Genomic DNA, 23,317 nt, shown 5'->3' with positions numbered 1-23,317 from the left:
GCACCCTGGTGGTTTTCCTATATAGGTACTGGAGCTGGCATATCTTGCCTAGCTGTGCACATTTGGGCAGGAGTACCTTAACATAGGGACTGAGCCTTATAGAACAGGCCAGTATTGGCACACTTGCACCTTTGTGATGACTTTAGCAAAAGTGTTCTGCATGCCCTGGGGACATGGGTGCCACCAGGGCTTATGTGCCTTAGGTAGTGCATAATACCCATGCATGTTCACACTACCTATGAGAGCTGCTCTGCCTATAAGTAAGATGGAAGAATGAGTCTTATTAAGTCTGGCTGCAAAAGTGGATAGCCCGGGAGCAAACTCATGATGTTTAGTATCACTGAATTCAGAATGACATACCCCTTCTGATGGTAAAGGTAGGTTTGTCAGTGATGCCTTAGAAATGCCACTTTGGCATTTCTAGGTTCCAAAGTCGTCTACAGGTCGTGGGGGTAGTTCACATCCGTGCATTCTCCAGGTGATCACTATAAAAATTAGGCATTCAGAACGACAGACCCCTGTCATTTGGAGCCTGGATAGATAGATTGGGGGAGGTGCTTTTGACACTTGGCCTCGGAGCCAGAGTATAGTCCCACTAAAATTAAAGATCTGCATTCCAGCGCCTCAGAGGAGACATCTGTGGTTCAAAGCAGAACCATTTGAACCACCTTTAACTTCAAAGGAACCATCTAGTAAAACTAGGAGTACTCAATGACTGTGAGGAGAGTAACCTTTACAGTGACGTGGGGCCGGTGCTGCTGGACCACTTGGGCACACTGCCAGAGGATATTGTGCCCAGGAAGATAACTTTCTGAGGAGGGTCTCCACGCTCCCCTTCTTATTTAATGACTGGCCTGGGGCTGATTGACTGCTGGTGTGTAGCATCCCGAAGAGTAACTCGTCAAAGGCAGGTTGGCTTGCCCCCTGTTTTGTGAGGAGTTCTCAGGGACATCAAAGACCTGCTGAGAGGGACTTACATTTATGACCAGTGATAGCTGGAGAGCAGTGACATTTGCCTCGTCTCTATTGTATGTTGAACTTCACCTGGCAGCAGCGGTGTTAGCGTGGCTTAAGTGTTGGGTCTGGAGATTGCCTGGTGAGGAGCTAGCCAAGAACTGACCGCCCTTCAGGAGAGTGGCCCTTCATTGTGGACCACTGCATGCCAAAACGTCTTGTTGGTGTGAACAGGAACACCCGCTGCGGGAACTTGTGGGGCCCATTTTGTTGAGTGTCTCTGCACTGAGTGTGTCTGTCTGGGAATCGTAACAGTCTGGGGTCACTTGAGTCTTCATGCCCCAGAGGTGGCATGTCCTATTATGGGAGGTGCGGGCCTAGTAATTTGTCGTGTGCAACTGGAAATGTTGAGGGCGACTCATGTCAACAAACCGCAATGGTGCCTGTTAGACCTGACAGCCTTAGGGTGGTTTTAGGAATGGGGTTTCTGCTTGGCTAGGGTATGCACCTCAGCCAGGCAGAAGTTCCCCACTCGAGTCAGGGCAAGGGAGTTACACATCCAAGATAACCCCTGCTCACCCCCTGGGTAGCTTGGCACGAGCATTCAGGCTTATCCCAGAGGCAATGTGTAACGCGTTTGCACAACACACACAACACAAGTGATGCAATATCCCCACCACAAAGGATACACAACATCAGATTATATGAAAATATACTGTATTGCACACAATGCAAATATCAGACCAAACATCCCATATCAGTACTATCCTGCTACCTTAGCAGTTGTCAGAATGTTACACACTAGTTACTCTGCAAACTAGCAGTAGTCAAATTTAACACACAGGTTACTCAGTATTCTGCAACATAAGCATTAGTCAGGAAAACACGTTATTACACCAAGACACTTGTCATAAGAATATCATAAAATGACCATAGTAGGAACATTAGAAAACCTATGGCAATTCATAAAAATACATATCAGCAAGTCATGTCCATAAGAGGAACATTTGCACATATATGTAAAAATATCATCAAACAGGCAGGCAATATATCAATCAGCAAACGTCTGTAGGAAGAACTTGGATTATAAATATATTAGTCCTTTAAGAGTACCTGGCTTGATGAAAGCACCTCCAGTGCCTTTAGAATGAGAATCGGGACCCGGCGCTCCTCTGCGTGAAACAGGGGCCTCCTGTGAGCACTGGGGCGGAGAGGGGTGGCATGCACCCTCTCAGTATTCCTGATGGGCTCCTCCTGGGGCCTGCGATCACTGGGGGACTCCCCAGGCCTCCACCGGCCCTCCCATGGGGGGTCTAGGTCACCCAATACTTTAGGGAAAAGGGGGGGTGGCCCGCACCCCCTCCAATTTGCAACAGCCCCTCCTGGGGCCTGTGATCTCCAGACAACAATGCCCCCAAAGAGTCTCAAATAAGCATCCGCCCGTATTCACACAGGGCGGCTGCAATCTATTTATCAGCCGGGCACATCGGCCGGCTTTTCTGCTCCTCCAGCGGGGAGCTCCTCGATCCTGCCCGATCTGCAGGTGAAGGGACCTCTTCCCCAGCCCAGCACACTCTCCAGCAGCCACTGCAGACCCGCCTAGGTTGTGAGGTCGAGCATCCAGGGAGCTGTTCCCGCCTGTGCACCCGGGGTATGTTTTCACACGTTCCGGGACACTAGCCAGAGAGCGCGCTCCGTGTATGCTGACTTTACTTGATCCACCCGGGCCATGTTGGTGAGTTTCCAGTGAGGAGTACTAGAGTGCTTTCAAGGCGCTCCGAGCTAAGTTCTTTTGAGGAAAAGAGCGCACTAGGCCCTACTGCCTGATGTACAAGCTCTTCCACAGCGTTTAGGAGGGAAAGTTAGACGTTCCTCCAGGAACCACTGCTCCCAAACAGGAGCTCCAAAGCACAGCACTATCCTCATGCAAAAGAGCCAAAGGAGGGGCAGTCTTCAGCCCCTGGGGACACAAAGGAGCACCGGGCGTCAGGGCCCCACAACAGGCCAGCACAGGGGGATGCAGTCAGTGGCAGTTCCTCCTAGGGACCCACAGGTCACAGGTTAGCACAGCAGCAGTCCATGGCGGTTCCTGGGGAGTCCTTCCAGCAGCATTTCTGTGTCCAAGATGTTTCAAGGAGTCTGCAAATTGTGGGGAAAAATCCCCTATACTTATACTCAGTCCTTACAATGTTTTGCAATGGTAGGGAGAGGAGGATCCAGACAGTTACAACTGGTACTGGGAGTGCCCCCTTTCTCCTTTCAGCACAGGCTACAAAGATCAGAGGGGGGGTTATTGTGCGAGGCCAGGGCACAGCCTTCACAAATGCAGGTGTGCCCCTTCTCTCCCTTCTCTCAGCCCAGGAAGACTATTCAGTATGCAGGTGCACCTCTGTGACACCTCCACCCTCCCTGTGTACAGGCTGTCAGAAAAGTATGCACAAAGCCCCAAGTGTCACTCTGCCCAGACGTGGATTGGAGTCAAGGTGCAAAACACCAGAGTCATAAGCACCGATAAATATGCACTTTCTAGAAGTGGCATTTCTGTGATAGTAATAAAAAATACACCCACACCAGTAAGCAGCATTTATTATCACCATCACAACCATACCAAACACGCCTACGCTACCCCTCATAAATCAGACAATACCCCTTACACATAAGGCAGGGCATTTCTAATGCAATCCTATGAGAAGGCAGCACTCACGCAGTGAGACACCAAGTTAGGCTGTTTGTCACTACCAGGACAGGCTACGCAACCTGGCACATGTCCTGCCTTTCTACATACATGGCACCCTGCCCATAGGGCTAGCTCGGGCATACCTTAGGGGTGACTTACTCGTTGCGTTCTGCCATAGAGAAAGGATTGGATCCAGTTGAGGTCCTTGTCTCTAATGCCAGCTTCGTGGAGTCTTCTTATCAGGGTGTGATGGGAGACTGTGTCGAACGCTGCTGAGAGATCAAGTAGGATGAGTTCCGCCGTCTCTCCCTTGTCCAGTAGGGAGCGGATGTCGTCTGTTGCGGACAGGAGGGCCGTTTCGGTTTGACCTGAATCCGGATTGGGACATGTTGGGGATGTTGTGGCATTCTAAAAACGTGGTGAGTTGGCTGTTGACTGCTTTTTCTATGGCTTTCACACAAAATGGAACGAAGGAGATGGGCCTGAAGTTTTTGAGGTCAGTGGGGTCAGCTGAGGGTTTCTTGAGGAGGGGGTTGATCTCGGTATGTTTCCAGTCGTTGGGGAAGGTGCCGGCAGCTAGTGAGCAGTTGATGGTGAGGCGGAGCTTGCGGGGGATGGTGTCTGCAGCTCCGTTGAAGATGTGATGGGGACATGGGTCCATGGGGCCCCCGGAGTGTATGGACTTCATAGTTTTCAGTGTATCTTCGGTGGAGATAGGTGTCCAGGGGGAAATTGTTGGTTTGTTGCCGTCAGTAGTTGGACGGGGGGTTCTGCGCGTGGGTTGTCCTTGTTGAAACTGTTGTAGATGGTCTTGATTTTGTGGTGGAAGTAGGTGTTGAGTCTGTTGCATAGGTCCTGTGAGGGTGGAATGTCCGTGGTCTCGCATTTGGGTTGGGCAAACTCCTTGATGATGTTGAAGAGTTCCTTGCTGTTGTGTGCTTGTGAGGAGATCCTGTCTTGGATAGCCTTCTTTCTGGTGTTTCTGATGAGTTGGTTGTGTGCGGTGGTGGCGGCTTTGAAGTTGCTGTGGGCTACTGCGGATTTATTGTTTCTCCAGAATTTCTCAAGGTGGCAACAGGTGCGTCTAGATTCCCGGAGTTCGAGGGTGAACCAGCTGGCTCTCTTTGCGTCGGTGTAGTTGTTCTTTTTGAGGGGGACTATGGTGTTGGTGCAGTGGGTGATCCACTTGTAGAAGGTATGTGCTGCGGTGTTTGGGTCTTCGTTGCGTGCAATGGTGGGTGCGGCGATGGTAAGGGCGGCCGTGAGCTGATCGTCGGTTATTCTAGTCCAGTTTCTATGTGATGGCTGGAGTTGCGGTCTGGTGATGGTGGGTGGGTTGAAGGTGAAGTGGATGCATCGGTGATCTGTCCATGGGAGGTCTGTGGTGTGGCTGAAAGTGGCGGAGGTTGCTGTAGTGAAGATAGGATTGACAGTGTGTTGGCTCTGTCACGATCTGTCGAAGTCCTATGTTGTGGAGGTTGTCGAGGAGGAAAGCGGTGTTGGTTTCTAAAGGCGAAAGTTGAGGTCTCCCAGCAGGGTGTAGTTGGTGGCTGCAATGGCTTGTGCGGAGATGAGGTCCGTGATGGAGTCGGCAAAAGGTGTGCGGGGTCCGGGAGGGTGGTAGGTGATGGTTCCCATAATGGTAGATGTCGGGCTGGTGTGTAGCTTGAAGTGGAGGTGTTCCATCTGGCTTCTTTGGAGTCTTCGAAGTGCATGTTCAGGCGGAGGTTGGACCTGTGGACAATGGCGATTTCCCCCCGCCCGGGACAGCTGGGGCGATCTTTCCAGGTGATCTTGTACCCCTAGGGGATGGTGATAGCGATGTCTGGGCCTGAGGTGTTGTTGGTCCAGGTCTCAGTGAGGAATGCGACGTCCGGGGTGATACTGTTGAGGAGGTCCCAGATTTTGGTGGCGTGTTTATGGATGGAACGGACGTTGAGGAGGATGCACTTCAAGGGTTTCGGGTTCGGTGAGATGTTGCGGGTGGGTTGAGCTGGGTCCTGGGTCTTGGTGGTGGTGCAGGTTTGACAGCAGCAGAGACAGCTGAAGGGACTGTGTGTGTTGCCTAGAGCTGCTTGCTCGCAGTTGTTGTTGGGTCCTGGGTTGAGTGCAATGAGTTCATCTGCTGTGTAGAGGTGGCGGGTGGCAGGACCAGGGGTCCTGGCGCTCGTTGTGTTTGCGTCGCAGACAGGTACAGATGGGCTTGCCTTAGGCGCGCCTTCGATGTGCCAGTGGCGCGGCCCGCTGGGGCTGCCATTAAGTAGGGAGGGGGGAGGAGAGGGCAGCTGGGAGGTGAGAGCGGGAGCAGAAAACACCATGAAAAAAAGGATGCACGGCCGCGGAGGGCAGCAGAGGCAGGGATAGAGAGTGAGAGAGAGGAGGGGGGCAGGCCACATGGGCAGCAGCGGCGGAGGAGTGAGAGAGGGAGGAGAGCGAGAGTGTGAGAGAGAGTGGAGTGAGGGGAGAAAAATGATGAGGAGAGAGTGAAACGCACAAAGCAAAAGGCACAAAAGGAACAGAACATGGAAGGAAAAGCACACAAAGAGTGAACAGAGGCAAAAGAGGAAAAAAGAGAAAAGAGGCAGAGGGCATCCCAGGAGAAGAGCAGAGCGTTCCCACTAGACACCAGTGATGAGGCGCAAGCAGAAGCCTGCGGGTGGAGGAGGGCCTCAAACTCTTGAAAGAGGTCAGAGTTCAGAGGAACTAAAGGACTTACTTGCCGGTGGAGCAACGAGGTGGCAGAGCCATTCACTGTCTAGGTCACATAGCCTTTGTGATAAGCCTGACTGCTCTGTGCCAAGCTACCCAAGGGTGAGCACAGGTTTTACAGTAAGTGTAATCACCCACCATTGACCGGAGTGGTGGGTTCTACCTCGCTGGGGCCCTGCTTTAACCAAACAAAACATGCCCCCTCCAACAGAGGACCATTTCCAACAATTCATTTTATTGTTTGTCAGTGAACCTATGTGATAAAACTTATATTTATCTAGTACCTAGGTAATAAAATTCATATTTATCTGTGGTATATCTAGTAGGTTGGCAAAGGTTCCTCTAACATCCAGCAAACAATTTTAAATATGTCCTGCATCCATCAGGAGTCATTTTGGGTCAGATATTTCTCTTATATGGGCCAAGGCAGACTCTACTTCTAATTTTATATCTACTGAGTTTTAAGACTGTGTTAGCCTCTGGAACACTACCATAACTGAACATTTCAGGGGCAAATCTGTATGAGTCTTGCTTAGTTTAGCACAAATCTAAAAAGCATATAAACTTTGGGCCATATTTACAAGAAAGTGACACATTATAGATGATGCGCCACTTTTCTTTCACCCACCTACCGGCATTTAACGACACCATGGTTGTGCCATATTTACTATACGGTGCACCATGGCAGTTGCTAGCATAATAACATCAAACTTTTTGACGTTATTGTGGCGCTTTGCTACATTAGCATCAAATGTTTTGACACTAGTCCAGCAAAGCACAGGGAGGCCCATTGAACATAATGGGTGCGTCATTTTAACTCCTGTTCTGAGCAGGCTTTAAAAATGCCACAAAAAATGGCGCAGTAAAATCTTGTAAATTTCACTGCACCATTTTTCGGGCCTCCCAGTGCTGGAACACCCCATACATACATATGCCTGGCACAGGTATAATGTGTTGCAAGGGTTTACAAAGTGGAGTAATTCAAGTATTGCACCACTTTGTAAATATGGCACCTCGAAAATGCCTACCTAAAGACACATTAGCATAAATAAATAATGCTAATGTGGCCAAGGAGGCACAAGGGGCTTGTAAATATCCCCCTTTATGTTAACGTCAATTTTACATTTGATAATTTGCAATCAGTTATATAGTAATCCAATTACTCTTCACTTCATCTTATTTGCTCATGCACATAACGATCTGAAACAAAATGAAAGTAATAACTATTTCTTCTTTTTCTAGGGCATGGATGGAGGGAATTGCACCAAAGTCTCTGAGTTCCTTCTTTTGGGAATCACAGATCTCCCAAATCTTCATGGGATCCTCTTTTTCTTTTTCCTGGTCATGTACACTGTGACTGTGGTTGGCAATGTCAGTATTATACTTCTAACCTGGCTTAGCCCTCGGCTTCAGACCCCTATGTACTTTTTCTTAGGTAATCTTTCCTTTGTGGACCTATGTTATTCTTCGGTCATCACCCCAAAGATGCTGGTGAATTTCCTAGCTGAAAGGAATACCATCCTATTCCATGCATGTGCTGTGCAACTCTTTGCCTTCGCACATTTTGGAACAACAGAGTGTGTGCTCCTCACAGTGATGGCATATGATCGCTACATGGCCATTTGTCATCCCTTGAGATACAATGTGTCCATGTCCCAGAGACTCTGCCTATGGTTGGTCATTGGAGCTTTTCTTTGTGGTTTGTTGAACTCTTCTTTGAATGTCGCTGGAACCTTCCGTCTCTCCTACTGTGGGCCAAATGAGATTCAGCACTTCTATTGTGATTTTCTCCCTATTTTAGATCTGGCATACTCAGACACCTTTGCAAGCAAGCTAGTGCTGTTCATCTGTGCCGACTTCCTTACCATAACTGCTGTATCAGTAATCATGGCCTCTTACATGTCCATCATTCGCAGAATCCTGGCAATTCGCTCTTCTACTGGGAGGTACAAGGCCATTTCTACCTGCTCCTCCCACTTTACATGTGTTATCCTTTTCTATGGGACTATCCTTTTCATGTATCTCAGGCCCACGTCCAGCTACTCTCGGGATGAGGACAGAGTGGCTTCAGTATTGTACACAGTTGTTATTCCCATGCTGAATCCCCTGATATACAGCCTGAGAAATAAGGAGTTTAAAGATGCCTTTGGTAGGACATTCCAGAAAATACAATGTGCTTGAGGTTTACTGAGCTGCTTGTCAAATGATTGCATTCTGCTTATTTTGTGAAATTTTCACTAACACATACTGAAGAACCTTCTGCTTGAATATTTGTATTAATGATCCTTTCCTCTGCATTTTCTTTTCTTGAGTTTGTCCAATTTTCATCCCTCGATAGAACCTGTAATGATGAGATGGAAGAGAAGGTGAACCCTCTGCCAACGCAATGCTCACTGTGATTCCAATAAGCAACAATATTGAGATTTACAATTACTTAAACTCTTCTCCTAATACCCTAAATATTTTTGGGTAACTACTATTGCACCATCAGTATGGTCCATAGCAAGAAAGTTTTCTCTGCGTCTTTGAGAACGCTCTGAGCTCTAAAAGATACAGTCAACTGAGTCCATAATATGAACGCTGAGATATACTGGTATGGACCACAAGCATCTTCATGATCCAACCAAAAAATGGATCAATCGGGTTCACCAAAACAATATTAAGGTGCCCAAAAACCCAGCTGTTTGTCACCTACAATGATGTAAAGAATCATCTAATCTCGTAGCGTGTTATTGTGAGAAAGTAGCCTCTTTCTAGCATGGTTACCCCCATTTTTGACCTGTTTGTCAGTATGCTTGACTGTGTCACTGGGGTCCTGCTAACCAGGACCCGAGTGCTTATGCTCTCTCTTTTTCCCAAATTTGTCACTACATACTGGTAACCCAGTATTTCATCCAAAGTTGGCACACTGGACTCCTTCATAAGTCCCTAGTATATGGTACCTAGGTACCCAGGGCATTGAGGTTCCAAGAGATTCCTATGGGCTGCAGCATTTCTTTTACCACCCATAGGGAGCCCAGTCAAATGCTTCTATAGGACTGCCAGTGCAGCCTGTGTGAAATGGTGCATGCACCCTGTTGCTGCCATTTACACTGCAGTAGGTCACTCATAAGTCACCTATATGTTTTGCCTTCCTGCCCTGAAGGCTGGGTGCAGAAAACTTGTGTGTGAGGGCACCCCTGCACTAGCGCCACGTCATCCAGGACCAATTTCCCAGACTTTGTGAGTGTGGGGACGTCATTTTATATGTGTACTAGACATAGGTCACTACCTATGTCTAGCTGCATAATGGTAACTCCGAATATGGCCATGTGAGGTGTCTAACATCTTGGAATTATACCCCAGTACTGAATCTAGCATTGGATGTATAATTCCATGCACTCTGCGGGCTCCAAGTATTGCCAAACCAGCCTTATGAGGTTTTCCAGCAGCCCCAGCTGCTGCCATCTCACAGACAGGTTTCTGCCCTCCTGCTGCTTGTACAACTCGAGCTCTTCAGATTCAGATTGCAAGACGCCAGCAGGAATCCTCTGCATCCTTCACTTCACCTTGTCACTGAAGAAACTGCATCTGGACCTCCAGGAACTCTACAAAACTGCTGCAGAGAAGCCAGGACGACTTCTGCAACACTGTATCTTCAGGTCCTGTAGCAACTGCAAATGTTTCCTGGTCATGCATCCTCAGAGAGCTTACAGTCTTCAGCATGCACCAAAAGGGCGAAGGAATCTCCCTAGAAGAGAAGGCATCACTCCCTTGCTCCAGTAGGTATCCTCTGCAGCAACGACCAGTGGCTTGGGTCCTCTCTCCTGGTGACGTGCGTGGATCCAGCAACACGGGTGGTGGACTGAAGTGGTCCTGTTGGTCCTGACGCCCAGCTGTCCAACTTTGGTAGACATAAGAGCATGCCTCCCCACGCAAGACAGTACCCCCATGCACCATGTGATTTGCAGTTGCCAAGGCTTGTGTGCGAACTTCCACAAAGTTCTTCATGCTCAGCACAGCTCTGGCCCCCAGCACTCACTCCTGCGATGCACAGCTTCCTGCGATGTTCTCCGGCGGTATGGGACCCTTTGTTGCAATGCTGCATGGGCCTCCATTTGCACCATCTTTGTCCTCGTCTGGTGGGACTCCTAGTCATACTGTCTGGTCTTCTGAGGGCTCTCTGGAGACTGCTCTCTGGACTCTGGGCTGCTGAGGGCCCCCTCTGACTCTCCGACCTGGTCCTTCCAGGTCCCGGGCAGTGCCATTTTCCTCCAACCTCAAGTTTTGTACATGACACCTGCCTAGGTGGGAAACCGACATTCGCATTCCAATATTTTAGTATATGGTTTGTGTTCCCCCAGGCCTATTTCTAACTGTTGTGATTTTCACTATTTGAACTGTTTTCTGACTGTTTACGTACCTGTTTTTGGATACTAGTGTATATATTGTGTATGTTACTTATCTCCTAAGGGAGTATAGTCTCTAAGGTATATTTTGCAAGTGCGTCACTAAAATAAAGTGCCTTTATTTTTGTACCACGGATTATTTTCTTTCATGTGTGTAAGTACTGTATGACTGTAGTGATATTGCATGAGGTTTGCATGTCTCCTAGTTAGGCCTTGGGTGCTCATCCACACTACCACTAGAGAGCCCTGGCTTCTAGACACTGACTACATACACTAATAAGGGATAACTGGACCTATTTTAAGGTGTAAGTACCTCTGGTACCCACTACAAACAAGGCCAGCCTCCTACAGTTTTATTAGAGCAAAACTAAAGAAACCTTTCATAATCATCCATGGCCTTGAATTTTAGGCCCAGATATACTAAGGACTTTTGTTGTCATTGCGCGACGTAAGTCATTAAAATGCAAAACAATCCCTTAACTGGGATTTACTATGCAAAATAAGGACTGATTTGCACTGTCTTCAATGGCTTTGTAAAGAAAAAGTAACACAATGCTGCCTCTTGTGTAGCATTGCATTATTCTGCATCTGGAAAGCATTTCATGGATGGCCCATGGGTGATCCAATGCATCCACTGGTGAATTCTGCTGCATTCACAGATGTACTAATGCCCAGATTCAAGAGGGCCCAGTGCCATTCCAACGCCATATTAGCGTCATTTTTATAATGTGGCGCTATATTTACAAAGTGGTGCAATGCTTGGGTTGTGCCACCTTGTAACCCCTAGCGCCACATTATGCCTGCTCTAGGCATAATGTATGCTAGGGGGAGGCATTACGGCACTATGGGGAGGCCAACAAAATGGTTAAACTCAGGCATTAAAGGGAGGCTCCCATTGTTTTAAATGGGCCTCTGGGTGCTTTGCGGGATTAGCGTCATAATTTTTTATGCTAATCCTGCAAAGCGCCGGACTAGCGTAAAAAATTATGACACTAGTACTCCTGACTACCGCCATGGTGCGCTGTATTTTAAATACTGTGCACTCATGGTGGCATTGAGGGACACTAAGGGACGCAAGAAAATTGTCTCTGCACTAGCTGCAGCACCACTTTTCATAAATCTGCCCTTAACTCTAGTAAACCATTGGAATGTCCCAACATGCTACACCTTCCCCAGTGAGGCATAATACAAGGCATTTTCTTCTATGTGTGATGCATTCAGCATCATACATAGAAAGAGGAAATTGCCTTTAAGGATTTTTTGTGTGCAGGCAGGTGTTCCTTCCTGCACAAAAACATTTCTCTCTATAATGCAGGCACACTTGTACTTTAGTACAACATTGTCTGGGTGGCGCTAGGGTGCACACAGAGCCCCAGTGCAAGAAGAGAGACAAACCTGTGCTGCTTAAGCCTACCACCTGAATGTCTTTCCGTCTTCTCATGATTCTACACATCTATCATAGACCTATTGATCAAGCAGAGTCTCCTGTAAGCCAACATCATTCTCCTTTGCATTTATCAAAAGTGAAGATTAACGACTATGGGGGTCATTAGCCGGGGCCAGGGTTGGCAGGAGCACCGCCAACAGGCTGGCGGTGCCCCGCAGGGCATTCTGACCGCGGCGGTTTGGCCGCGGTCAGAAGAGGAAAACCGGCGGTCTCCCGCCGGTTTTCCGCTGCCCAAAAGAATTCTCCATGGCGGCTGAGCATGGGGATTCTGACACCCCATAACAGGATGGCGGTATGGGGTGTCGTGGGGCCCCTGCAGTGCCCATGCCAATGGCATGGGCACTGCAGGGGCCCCCGTAAGAGGGCCCCACTTTGAATTTCACTGTCTGCATTGCCGCCAGGAACAGGATGGCGGTATGGGGTGTCGTGGGGCCCCTGGGGGCCCCTGCAGTGCCCATGCCAATGGCATGGGCACTGCAGGGGCCCCCGTAAGAGGGCCCCACTTTGAATTTCACTGTCTGCATTGCAGACAGTGAAATTGGCGACGGGTGCAACTGCACCCGTCGCACCTTCCCACTCCGCCGGCTCCATTCAGAGCCAGCGTCCTCGTGGGAAGGTTGTTTTCCACTGGGCTGGCGGGCGGCCTTTTGGCGGTCGCCCGCCAGCCCAGTGGAAAACCCAGAATCACTGCAGCGGTCTTACGACCGCGGTGCGGTATTCTGGAGGGGAGAACTCTGGCGGGCGGCCTCCGCCACCCGCCAGAGTTAGAATCACCCCCTATGTGTAGAAGATACAAATCACTAGCATCATACAGAACACAACTCTCCTGGAAATGCTTTTAAGATATAAATATTTAGCAAATCCCTCCCATAGCAGTGGGCAGCTTAATTATTGTTCATTTGAGCTACATCCGTTCAGTTGGTTTCTCTGGATGCCACTGGATCCATGCATATGTCACGTGATCTCAACTTAGTACATACCAGAGGTGCTTTTCCATGCATCACCCAGCCAGACCTTTGAACAAATAAAAGCGTCACCCTTCATGATCTGAAAGATATAAATTCTGTCCCACAAAATATCCACTCAGGCACAGCAACAAACTGCAAAATATATCTCGAAAAGTAATTCAATTGATTGCCACATTGCTATAGAGGCCTTGACATGCTTATCATATGTCTGTAAATTCCTTTACCACTCCAATAAACATAGTACTGAGTTTGCCCGTTATACCTCCTAGCCGCTCAGTTTTACAGGAGTACTTTACTATAATTTAGCAGCCTTTTAACAGATCTGAGAGCAAGTTTTACAGAGCCATTGCTAAGCAAAAAGAGAAACGTTGCTCTACATTAACTATGTAGGCAAATTATTTTTTAGTCATACAATTACCCCCTTGACTAACCTTAAAAACCTATCAACATTTTATGCCTTAGTTCGTGTTGTCATTTCACTCCCAAAGTAAAGTTCGACCCCCTTAAGGTCTCACCCCTCGCCCATCAGTTTGGCCCTGGGTCTAGTTGTGCCAGTAGGAAGCACCTTGTCTACATCGTAAATAACAAGAAAATTTTTCAACAGTAAATATTAACAGATTTTAAGAAGGTGTTTTCCTATTATTTTTGACAACATGTTGCCTTTACTTCCCGAGTCTACAAATGCCAAATCTTTACAACAGCTCTACTTTTTTTGTTCTGAATGCAGTGTTGTGTAAGTAAAAGCAACACTTTATTGTATCATGTGCGTATAAGACAGCGCTATTTGAAAGGAAAAACACATTTGTTTTACAGAGACTGTTGTGGTGAACATCAAGCAGAACGAAGCAGATGGAAGAAAAAGAACAATTATTGAGTGTCAATCTTTTTGCGTAGTGATAAGATTTGTATCATGTTTTTTTAACTAACAACACTGTTGCCAAACAGGCAGCAGCAGTGGAAGCTTACCTAACCTACAAAACAGGTACCCACAAACTGGTAGCAGTAAGAGCCTTCTTCTTCATCCACACACACTAATAGACATAGATTCACCTACTCAAACACGAATTATGCCCTGTGCAACCTATCAATCAATCAAGTGTTATTTGTATAGCGCAGCTTGTCACCCGAGTGGCCAATATGTTGTCACTTAAATGCAAAGACCTGCAACAGCATAGATAAAAACTGTGTGGCTTTCCAAAACTTTTAGATCACATGATCATATGCAGCAGTTCAAGCGTTCCTCACATACACAGAGTTTCTGCATCACATCCTACAGCAGTGCAACATTTTCACTCATGTAATGTAGGAAAGCCATCAATTTTCCACTAGTCACGGCATTTCAAACTGATGCTAGTGACTACTGACTCTGAAAGTGCCCTGTGCTCTGCTAACCAGACCCAGGCTAGTCCTCTAGCCTCTAAAAGTATATGCTGATTGGCATAGTTCTAATTGGTAAGGGCAGTATTCCTCTAAGCTCCTAGTATATGGTAGGGCAGGAAGGTTTAGATAACCCAGTGGATTTAATGCACTTAAGTGTGCACTACTGTGCTGTATGTCTTGCAGGTTGGTTTTAAAATAAAACTGTGTACCGATTCGATTTTGTCATTAAAAGCACTTCCAAAGTCCACAAGTACCATCCTACCACTTATAGGTCACCTCTAAGGTCTGCCCTAGGTGTCCCAAGGGTAGGACGAATAGTTATTAAAAGCGGGGACAATATAAAGGATGCTTTATGTGGCCCAGTGAGTAAAAGCAGCCCAAAGTCATCTTTTCCCCACTGTAGTGCTGAGAGACCCATAGGCTAACAAGGAAAGGCTTTACTAAGCTTAATAAGGTGTAACTTTTGGTTGGAGCTAGCTAGCTATATCATTCAAAGTATAACATTAACAGTTACCTTGAACCCAATAATGTTCCAAATTCGGATTAAATATAACTATTACAGAAAAGTAGCTTTAGAACGTACTATGCTGATGTTTCCTAAAGCAGCCCTGAATCAGCCTTTGACAGTCTAGGCCAAGCTGCTCCCTAAGTAGGTGTGAAGAGGTCTGGGGCTGTAACAATACAGCCATTTGGTGGGAGGAGATCTCCTTCCTAGTGAGGCCAGGGAGAGGAAGGGGGCTGGGAAGATAAGCTGGACTTCAAAGGCAGGAGCATTTGCAGAAAAGAGAAGTCACAGGACCCAGGCCACTCCCACTTTACTGACCTCTAGCCAAATGGAAGCCCCTCTAATTAGATTAGAAGAGGGGCCGGAAGGGAAGTGTAGTCAGTTGTTAGCCACACCTTTGGGATGAGTTACACAAACACACAAAAAGGAGAGATTATCTCCCTTTTGATTTTTGGGAGAATGTTGCATTCTGGCCCAGAAATGTTCCACGCTTAACAGGAAGTGTTCATAGTGGAGGGAGGTAGCTTTTCCCATATTGATTAAGATGCCCCTCTCCTGCCAGCCCAGACTGGAGTATAAATATGGAAGAACTGCTGGAGCTCCTCAGAACACTGCCTGGGAAGGAAGAAGAGAAGTAGGACTGCCCTACTGGACCCCTGGGCTGCACAAAAGAGAGAACTGCACTTTGAAAGACTGTGCCTGCTCTACCCCAAAGGCTCCACAAAGAAAGGACTGCACCTGACTCTAAAATGAAAAGAGTAGTTTCTCTGACAAGGAACAGGTACAAAAGAGCTGAAGAAGTAACCTGAAAACCCAAAGATAGAAAACACCTTAGTTGAAAAGTTGTAACTGGACTTGTTCTGGACTGCACAACTGTGTTGTGGGAGATTGAGGCCCTCATTACAACCCTGCCGGTCGGTGTTAAAGCGGTGGTAATACTGCCAACAGGCCAGCGGTAAAAAAAATGGGATGTCGACCATGGTGGTAACCCCCATCAAGACTGCCACTTTCACATACTGACTGCCAGGGCGGTAACGGCCGCTGGGCTGGAGACTTCGGTCTCCAGCCCGGCGGCCTCCACAATCCCACCCTCGGGATTACGACCCGGCCTAGGGCCATGGTTTTCGTGCCAAACTGACCGCCACAAAAACCATTGCGGTAGGCACTATCAGTGCAAGCTGATGTCTCTAAATCATTCCCTATTAGACAGTCTACAGGGAAATCTGAGGCAATCACAACTTTCTTTGGACCATTAACCCCCCCAGTTGAGATTCATAACAGCCACGGGTGGCTAAGAGTGTTGTTATGAGCGCCTGTCACTTGGTACTGCTGACCAAGTAGGTGTTGCTCAGGGTGGACCAGTTTTTTTATCACCATAGTTACACTGGCTCCTGAGTCCCTGTAGGCCTGAACCTCAACACCTTTTATTAGGGGAAGTTGCTTGTACTTATCCATATTAAGAGGACAAGCAACCATGGTGGCAAAATCAATGCCACCATCAGAGACTAAAACAGCCTCTGTGGTCTCCCTAACAAGACCAACCCCAACTACATTGCCAATAGTGAGCCCAGCTACACCCTTGGATTGGCTAATAGTAGTAGATGTCCCACCACCACTGCTATTACTAGGGGGACTAGAATTTACAGCAGGGGTTGTGGTGGTGGGAGGTTTGGTGTTTTTCTTTGAGCAGATGGAATCAGTTGCCCAATGGCCTTTGACTTTACACAAATAACACCAAGGCTTTTTAGGTTGATTATTAGAAGAGGGTTTGGACCCACCACCCCCAGAGGATTTTTGTGGGCCTGATGAAGACTCATAATGTTTACTTTTGTCCCCACCCTTCTCAGAAGACTTACCATCCTTCTTCTTGCCATCCTTGTCAACCCCTGTATGAACTTTTCTGTTCACCCTTGTTCTGACCCACTTGTCTGCCTTCTTTCCCAATTCTTGGGGAGAGGTCAGATCCGAGTCACTAGGTATTGGTGCAACAAGTCAGACACACAGTTGTTCAGAATATGCCCTCAGAGAATAAGATTGTACAGGCTTTCATAGTCAGATACCTTACTGCCATGTACCCACCCTTCCAAGGCCTTCACTGAACAGTCCACAACATCTGTCCAGTCTTGAGAAGACTCTTTTCTGGTGTCTCTGAACGTAATCCTGTATTGTTCAGTGGTTAAGCCAAATCCACCCAAGAGTGCATCTCTCAAAACTGTGTAGTTGTTGGCTTCACTTTCTCTAATAGTAAGGAGCCTATCCCTACCTTTTCCATTAAAAGATAGCCACAATATAGCAGCCCACTGCCTTTGAGGGACCAACTGTACCATACAGGCCCTCTCAAGTGCAGAAAACCACTTATTAATGTCATCCCCCTCCTTGTAAGGGGGGACTATCTTGTGCAGATTCCTGGAATCTTGCTCTCTAACAGGATTGCTATCAGGAATACTGCTTCTGCCACCATGGGGGACTAACTCCAACCTCTGTCTTTCCCTCTCAATGTCTAGGGATTCCCTATCTAAGGCCAGCTGCTGCTGTTTAAGCTTCAGTCTGGTCTCTTCAACCCTCAACTTTTTGAGTTCCCTTTCTAACAAGTTATCCTCAGGGTGGGTGGGTTGGGAATGCTTTGACACAGAGGACAGATGGGAAATTTCAGAGGGGGACCTGTCCCAAACTGTCTGGACCCTGGTAACCTGGCCTCTAGGGAAAAAGGATGCCCTACTGTTATGGGAACGTTTCTCACTGCCAGCATCACTAGGTGCCCTGCTAGGGGGCAGACCCTTGTCAGAACCCTCCCCAGCTTCTTCAGGGGGTTCCTCTGAATCAGACTGGGAAGCTTCTCCCTTTTCTAATCTCTCATTTGATGGTCCAGACTGGTTCTGGTCATCCACAACAAGCATATTAAAGAGAAACTCTTTTGTAGTGTTCTTTCCTATCCATAAACCTCTATCCAGGCAGAGACCCCTTAAACCCTTGTAGTTCAAACTATCATAGGTTGCATTAACAGTTTTGAGAGTGGAATCTACAACAGACATGATAGTATAGGTTTAAGGATAGTGAGAAGAGAGAAAAAGTTTTAGAACTTTTGAAAGCACAGAGAAAATTCCTTTTTCTAACTTTTAGAAAACTTTTAGAAGTTTTAAGAAACTTTTCGGAACTTTGTAAAAAGTTTTAGGATAGAAAAGCAAACTTTTTGGGTTAAGTGTACATACACTGAACTATATGATTCTCTTATGAAAAGTACAAAATAACAAAGTGGTAAAGCAGTTGCAAGTACTTATCCCACCGCTGCACCACCAATGTAGGAGGCTGGCCTGGCTTGTAGTGGGTACCAAAGGTACTTACACCCTGTGCCAAGTACAGTTATCCCTTATTAGTAGAATAGAGGTGTTTCGAGCAGCTTAGGCTGATAGAAGGTAGCTATGGCAAAGCAACTTAGGCTGAACTAGGAGACATGCAAAGCTCCTACTATACCACTTATATCCTATGCACAATATCATAAGAAAACACAATACACAGGGTTACTAAAATAAAGGTACTTTATTTTTATGACAATATGCCACAGGTATCTCAGTGAGTACCCTCAGTAAGAAGGTAAGTAATATACACAAGTTATATGTACACAAACCCAAAACAGGTAAGTAAGAGTCAGAAAAGTAATGCAAACAGTGTAGAATTACAATAGGTTGCAATAGGTGAACATAGGTCTAGGGGCAACACAAACCATATACTCCAAAAGTGGAATGCGAATCACGAATGGACCCCAGACCTATGGGAGCTTGTAGAGGGTCGCTGGGACTGTTAGAAAACAGTCAGGGTGTCCAAGATACCCCACCCCAAGACCCTGAAAAGTAGGAGTAAAGTACACCTACTACCCCAAAAGGACACAATAGTCGTGATAGGGGGATTCTGCAAGAACAACATACACCAGCAAGGCACTGAAGGTGGATTCCTGGACCTGAGGACCTGCAAAGCAAGGGGACCAAGTCCAAGAGTCGCGATAGTGCCCGGGGGGCAGGAGCCCAGGAAACCCCAGATGAAGGTGCAAGGAAGCTGCCTCCGGATGGAAGAAGCTTGGAATTCTGCAAGAACAAAGAGGGCTAGGAACTTCTCCTTTGGATGGAAGATGTCCCATGTTGCGATGAAGGTTGCAGAAGTGTTCCCACGCAGAAATACCCCAAATAAGCCTTGCTAGCTGCAAGGGTCGTGGTAGAGGTTTTTGGGTGATGCTGGGGACCAGGAAGGACCAGGATGTCGCCCCTTGGAGGAGAAGACAGAGAGGGCACTCAGCAACCTCAGAGAGCCCCCACAGAAGCAGGCAGCACCCGCAGAAGTACCCGAACAGGCACTTGGAAGATTTGTGAACCGGAGATGGCTCAGAGTCACAAAGGAGGGTCCCACGACGCCGGAGGCCAACTCGGAGGGTTGAGCACTGCAGGACGGAGTGCTGGGGACCCAGGCTAGGCTGTGCATGAAGTAAATCCTGGAAGAGTGCACAGGAGCCGGATCAGCTGCAAATCACACAGTACACAGGTTTGCAGTCTAGCGTGGGGAGGCAAGGACTTACCTACACCAAACTTGGACTGAAGGATTACTGGACTGTGGGAGTCACTTGGATAGAGTTCCTGTGTTCCAGGGACCATGCTCGTCAGGATGAGAGGGGACCAAGAGGACTGGTGATGCAGTCTTTGGTGCCTGCGTTAGCAGAGGGAAGATTCCGTCGACACACTGGAGATTTCTTCTTGGCTTCTGGTGCAGGGTGAAGGCAAGTGACCCCAGAGCATGCACAACCAGGAAAGAATCAAGAAAGCCGGCAGGATGAGGCGCTACAATGTTGCTGGTAGTCGTCTTGCTACTTTGTTGCGGTTTTGAAGGCGTCCTGGAGCAGTCAGCGGTCGATCCTTGGTAGAAGTCGAAGAGGGAGATGCAGAGGAACTCTGGTGAGCTCTTGCATTCGTTATCTGAAGAATTCCCCAGAGGAGAGACCCTAAATAGCCAGAAAAGGAGGTTTGGCTACCAAGAAAGGAGGATTGGCTACCAAGAGAGGTAAGTGCCTATCAGAGGGAGTCTCTGACATCACCTGCTGGCACTGTCCACTCAGAGCAGTCCAGTGTGCACCCAACACCTCTGTTTCCAAGATGGCAGAGGTCTGGGACACATTGAAGGAGCTCTGGGCACCTCCCCTGGGAGGTACTGGTCAGGGGAGTGGTCACTCCCCTTTCCTTTGTGCAGTTTCGCGCCAGAGCAGGGCTGGGGGATCCCTGAACCCGTGTAGATTAGGTTATGCAGAGATGGGCACCATCTGTGCCCATCAAAGCATTTCCAGAGGCTGGGGGAGGCTACTCCTCCCCAGGCCTTCACACCTATTTCCAAAGGGAGAGGGTGTAACACCCTCTCTCAGAGGAAATCCTTTGTTCTTCCTTCCCGGGCCAGGGCTGCCTGGACCCCAGAAGGGCAGAATCCTGTCTGAGGGGTTGGCAGCAGCAGCAGCTGCAGTGGAAACCCTGGAAAGGCAGTTTGGCAGTACCCGGGTTCTGTGCTAGAGACCCGGGGGATCATGGAATTGTCCCCCCAATACCAGAATGGTATTGGGGGGACAATTCCATGATCTTAGACATGTTACATGGCCATGTTCAGAGTTACCATTGTGACGCTATACATAGGTAGTGACCTATGTATAGCGCACGCGTGTAATGGTGTCCCCGCACTCACAAAGTCCGGGGAATTTGCCCTGAACAATGTGGGGGCACCTTGGCTAGTGCCAGGGTGCCCACACACTAAGTAACTTGGCACCCAACCTTCACTAAGTGAAGGTTAGACATGTAGGTGACTTATAAGTTACTTATGTGCAGTGACAAATGGCTGTGAAATAACGTGGACGTTATTTCACTCAGGCTGCAGTGGCATGCCTGTGTAAGAATTGTCTAAGCTCCCTATGGGTGGCAAAAGAAATGCTGCAGCCCATAGGGATCTCCTGGAACCCCAATGCCCTGGGTACCTAAGTACCATATACAAGGGAATTATATGGGTGTACCAGTGTGCCAATGAGAATTGGTCAATTTAATCACTAGCCTGCAGTGACAAATTTAGAAAGCAGAGAGAGCATAAACACTGAGGTTCTGGTTAGCAGAGCCTCAGTCATACAGTTAGGCACCACACAGGGAACACATACAGGGCACATACTATGAGCACTGGGGTCCTGCCTGGCAGGATCCCAGTGACACAAGGGCTAAAACAACATACATACAGTGAAATATGGGGGTAACATGCCAGGCAAGATGGTACTTTCCTACAAAAAGGACTCAAAGAAGATTCCAAGAAGACAAGAAAAGCAGCACCAGAGAAACCTCCCGGACGAGAACTAAGGACCTGCTGCATCAGAAGAGGCCCAAAGACCCCTGCTTGCTGCACCAACAATCGCAACAGCGGAGGAGCTGAACACTGGACTGACCCCAAGAAACCTAGGGGACCTCCAGGCTTCAAGGATCACCCCAGATCTCCCTCCTGAGTGATGGCGTTTATCAAGAAAAGCAAGTAAACCGCAAAAGACCAAGAAATCAGTGAAGGACACTTCACTGACTCGCCGACATCTTTGAGACGAGAAGTCACAGCTGGACCCAACGACACACAGACAACAGTCCGGAACCCCTGGTGGCCGAGATAGAGCAATACACTGGGTCCTGGTCTGCTGATGTTGGACCAGGAGAAAACCAGATCCCCCATAGATAACAAAGGATCAGGAGGAAGCCCTAGTCGAGACTTCAGAAACACCCCGGACCTCTCAGCAGAGTGCCTCAGTTGTCCTGCAAGCGACGCCTAAAGAGACTTACCTCCAGCTCCAGAGGACTCCGTTGTGCACAGCATTCAAAACCTCAAAAATGCCCTGCATCTGGCCGCCCTGGGCCTTGCATCACGGGTTCTGCTGTGTGCTCCAGGTCCCCAACCCCTTGTGACCTCGACAGCCATAGGGGACCCCAAGGAATAACTTTGAATTTGCAAATCAGCTCCTTTTCCAAGTGGCCCATCCAGGTGTCCCTGTGCCTGCGCCAAGAACTTTGCCAACGCTGCTCCCGCCGAAACCGGGAGCTGCCCGAAGCTCTGCAGCTGGCACTAGGTGCCCACCGACCCCTGCGACCATCCTGCAAAAGAAGAGACTGGTAACTCAACCATATGATTTTTAATGCATTTTTAAAAGTGACTGCCTATTGATTCCAACTGTGCATAATTGCACACAGAAAGACTGACTTTGCTAAAACTTTAAAAAGTCATAACAAAAAAAGTACTTAACCTATTCTCAATATTTTGGTCTTAAAAATGATATAAAAGTCTGAAGTATTTTTATAAATTCTGGCCTTGAGTTATTCATTGAGTGTGTGTGGTGGGTGATTGGATTTGTGAGTACAGCACATACTTAGCACATCTCCTGGATTAGCCTAACTGCTCGACCAGCTACCTTTAAAAATTAGAGCATTAGGTACTCTGATTTTAACCCCCTGAAAACTAACATGTGGTTGTTCAGACCCTCTGCATAGTGTACTTGGTTTTGGTACACTACATAGAGGGCCAGCCATCCAACATTTGGTGTATCAGTGGTGGGATAAAGACTTTGGCCCTCATTATGACATTGGCGGTAAATCCCACTTGCTGCCACACTGACTGTCGCCAACTTACTGCTGCCGCAGTGGATATCCATTCACCATAATATGACACACATACACTAGTCCGTAACTATTCAGCCACAGACACAATTCCGCCAAACCAAAGGTCAGTGATAAACTGATGGTATCAAAACCCACACCGTTACGTCAACAGAACAACGCCCACCACATTATGACCCACAAATAACCATGTCAGGCATTCAATGATGGTAAACCATTGGTAGTACATAACGCCCGCTCAAAATACACACACACATACAAAACAACACCACATTGGACAATTTAAATAACACACACCTGACACCCACACACACACCACACCCACACACCCACACCACTATAGAACACACACCCACATTACCCACAACCCTTTATGACTACAAACCATTGGCATGAGACAGACACCAAGACCACAGACAAAACCAGAGCTACACACTACTTATACCTATACACCACTCACACACCCCACATCACACAGCCCAACACATCACCCAACACACCCTCACCTACACACCTCACACAATACCCATGGCACCACAAAGACACCCCCGATTCACAGAAGGGGAACTAAGAGTTATGGTGGAGGAAATCATCAGGGTAGAGCCACAGCTATTTGGAGCACAGGTGCAGCAGA

General features: G+C 47.8%; 1 protein-coding gene across 1 annotated transcript; it reads left to right on the top strand.

The window, feature by feature from the left end:
• The first annotated feature begins 7,585 nt into the window (after nucleotides 1-7,585).
• Nucleotides 7,586-8,521, top strand: LOC138287000 (olfactory receptor 8U3-like). The gene has a single exon (XM_069227363.1). It carries the CDS (start codon nucleotides 7,586-7,588, stop codon nucleotides 8,519-8,521), a length of 936 nt encoding a protein of 311 aa, XP_069083464.1.
• The last annotated feature ends 14,796 nt before the right edge of the window (nucleotides 8,522-23,317 follow it).

This window comes from Pleurodeles waltl, chromosome 4_1 (assembly GCF_031143425.1).
Source record: "Pleurodeles waltl isolate 20211129_DDA chromosome 4_1, aPleWal1.hap1.20221129, whole genome shotgun sequence".
NCBI lineage: Eukaryota > Metazoa > Chordata > Amphibia > Caudata > Salamandridae > Pleurodeles > Pleurodeles waltl.
This window is presented reverse-complemented; position numbering and strand designations above follow the sequence as displayed.

What these genes read in the sequence shown, in the direction of transcription:
- LOC138287000 (XM_069227363.1), top strand. Translation starts at nt 7,586, where the DNA reads ATGGATGGAGGGAATTGCACCAAAGTCTCTGAGTTCCTTCTTTTGGGA.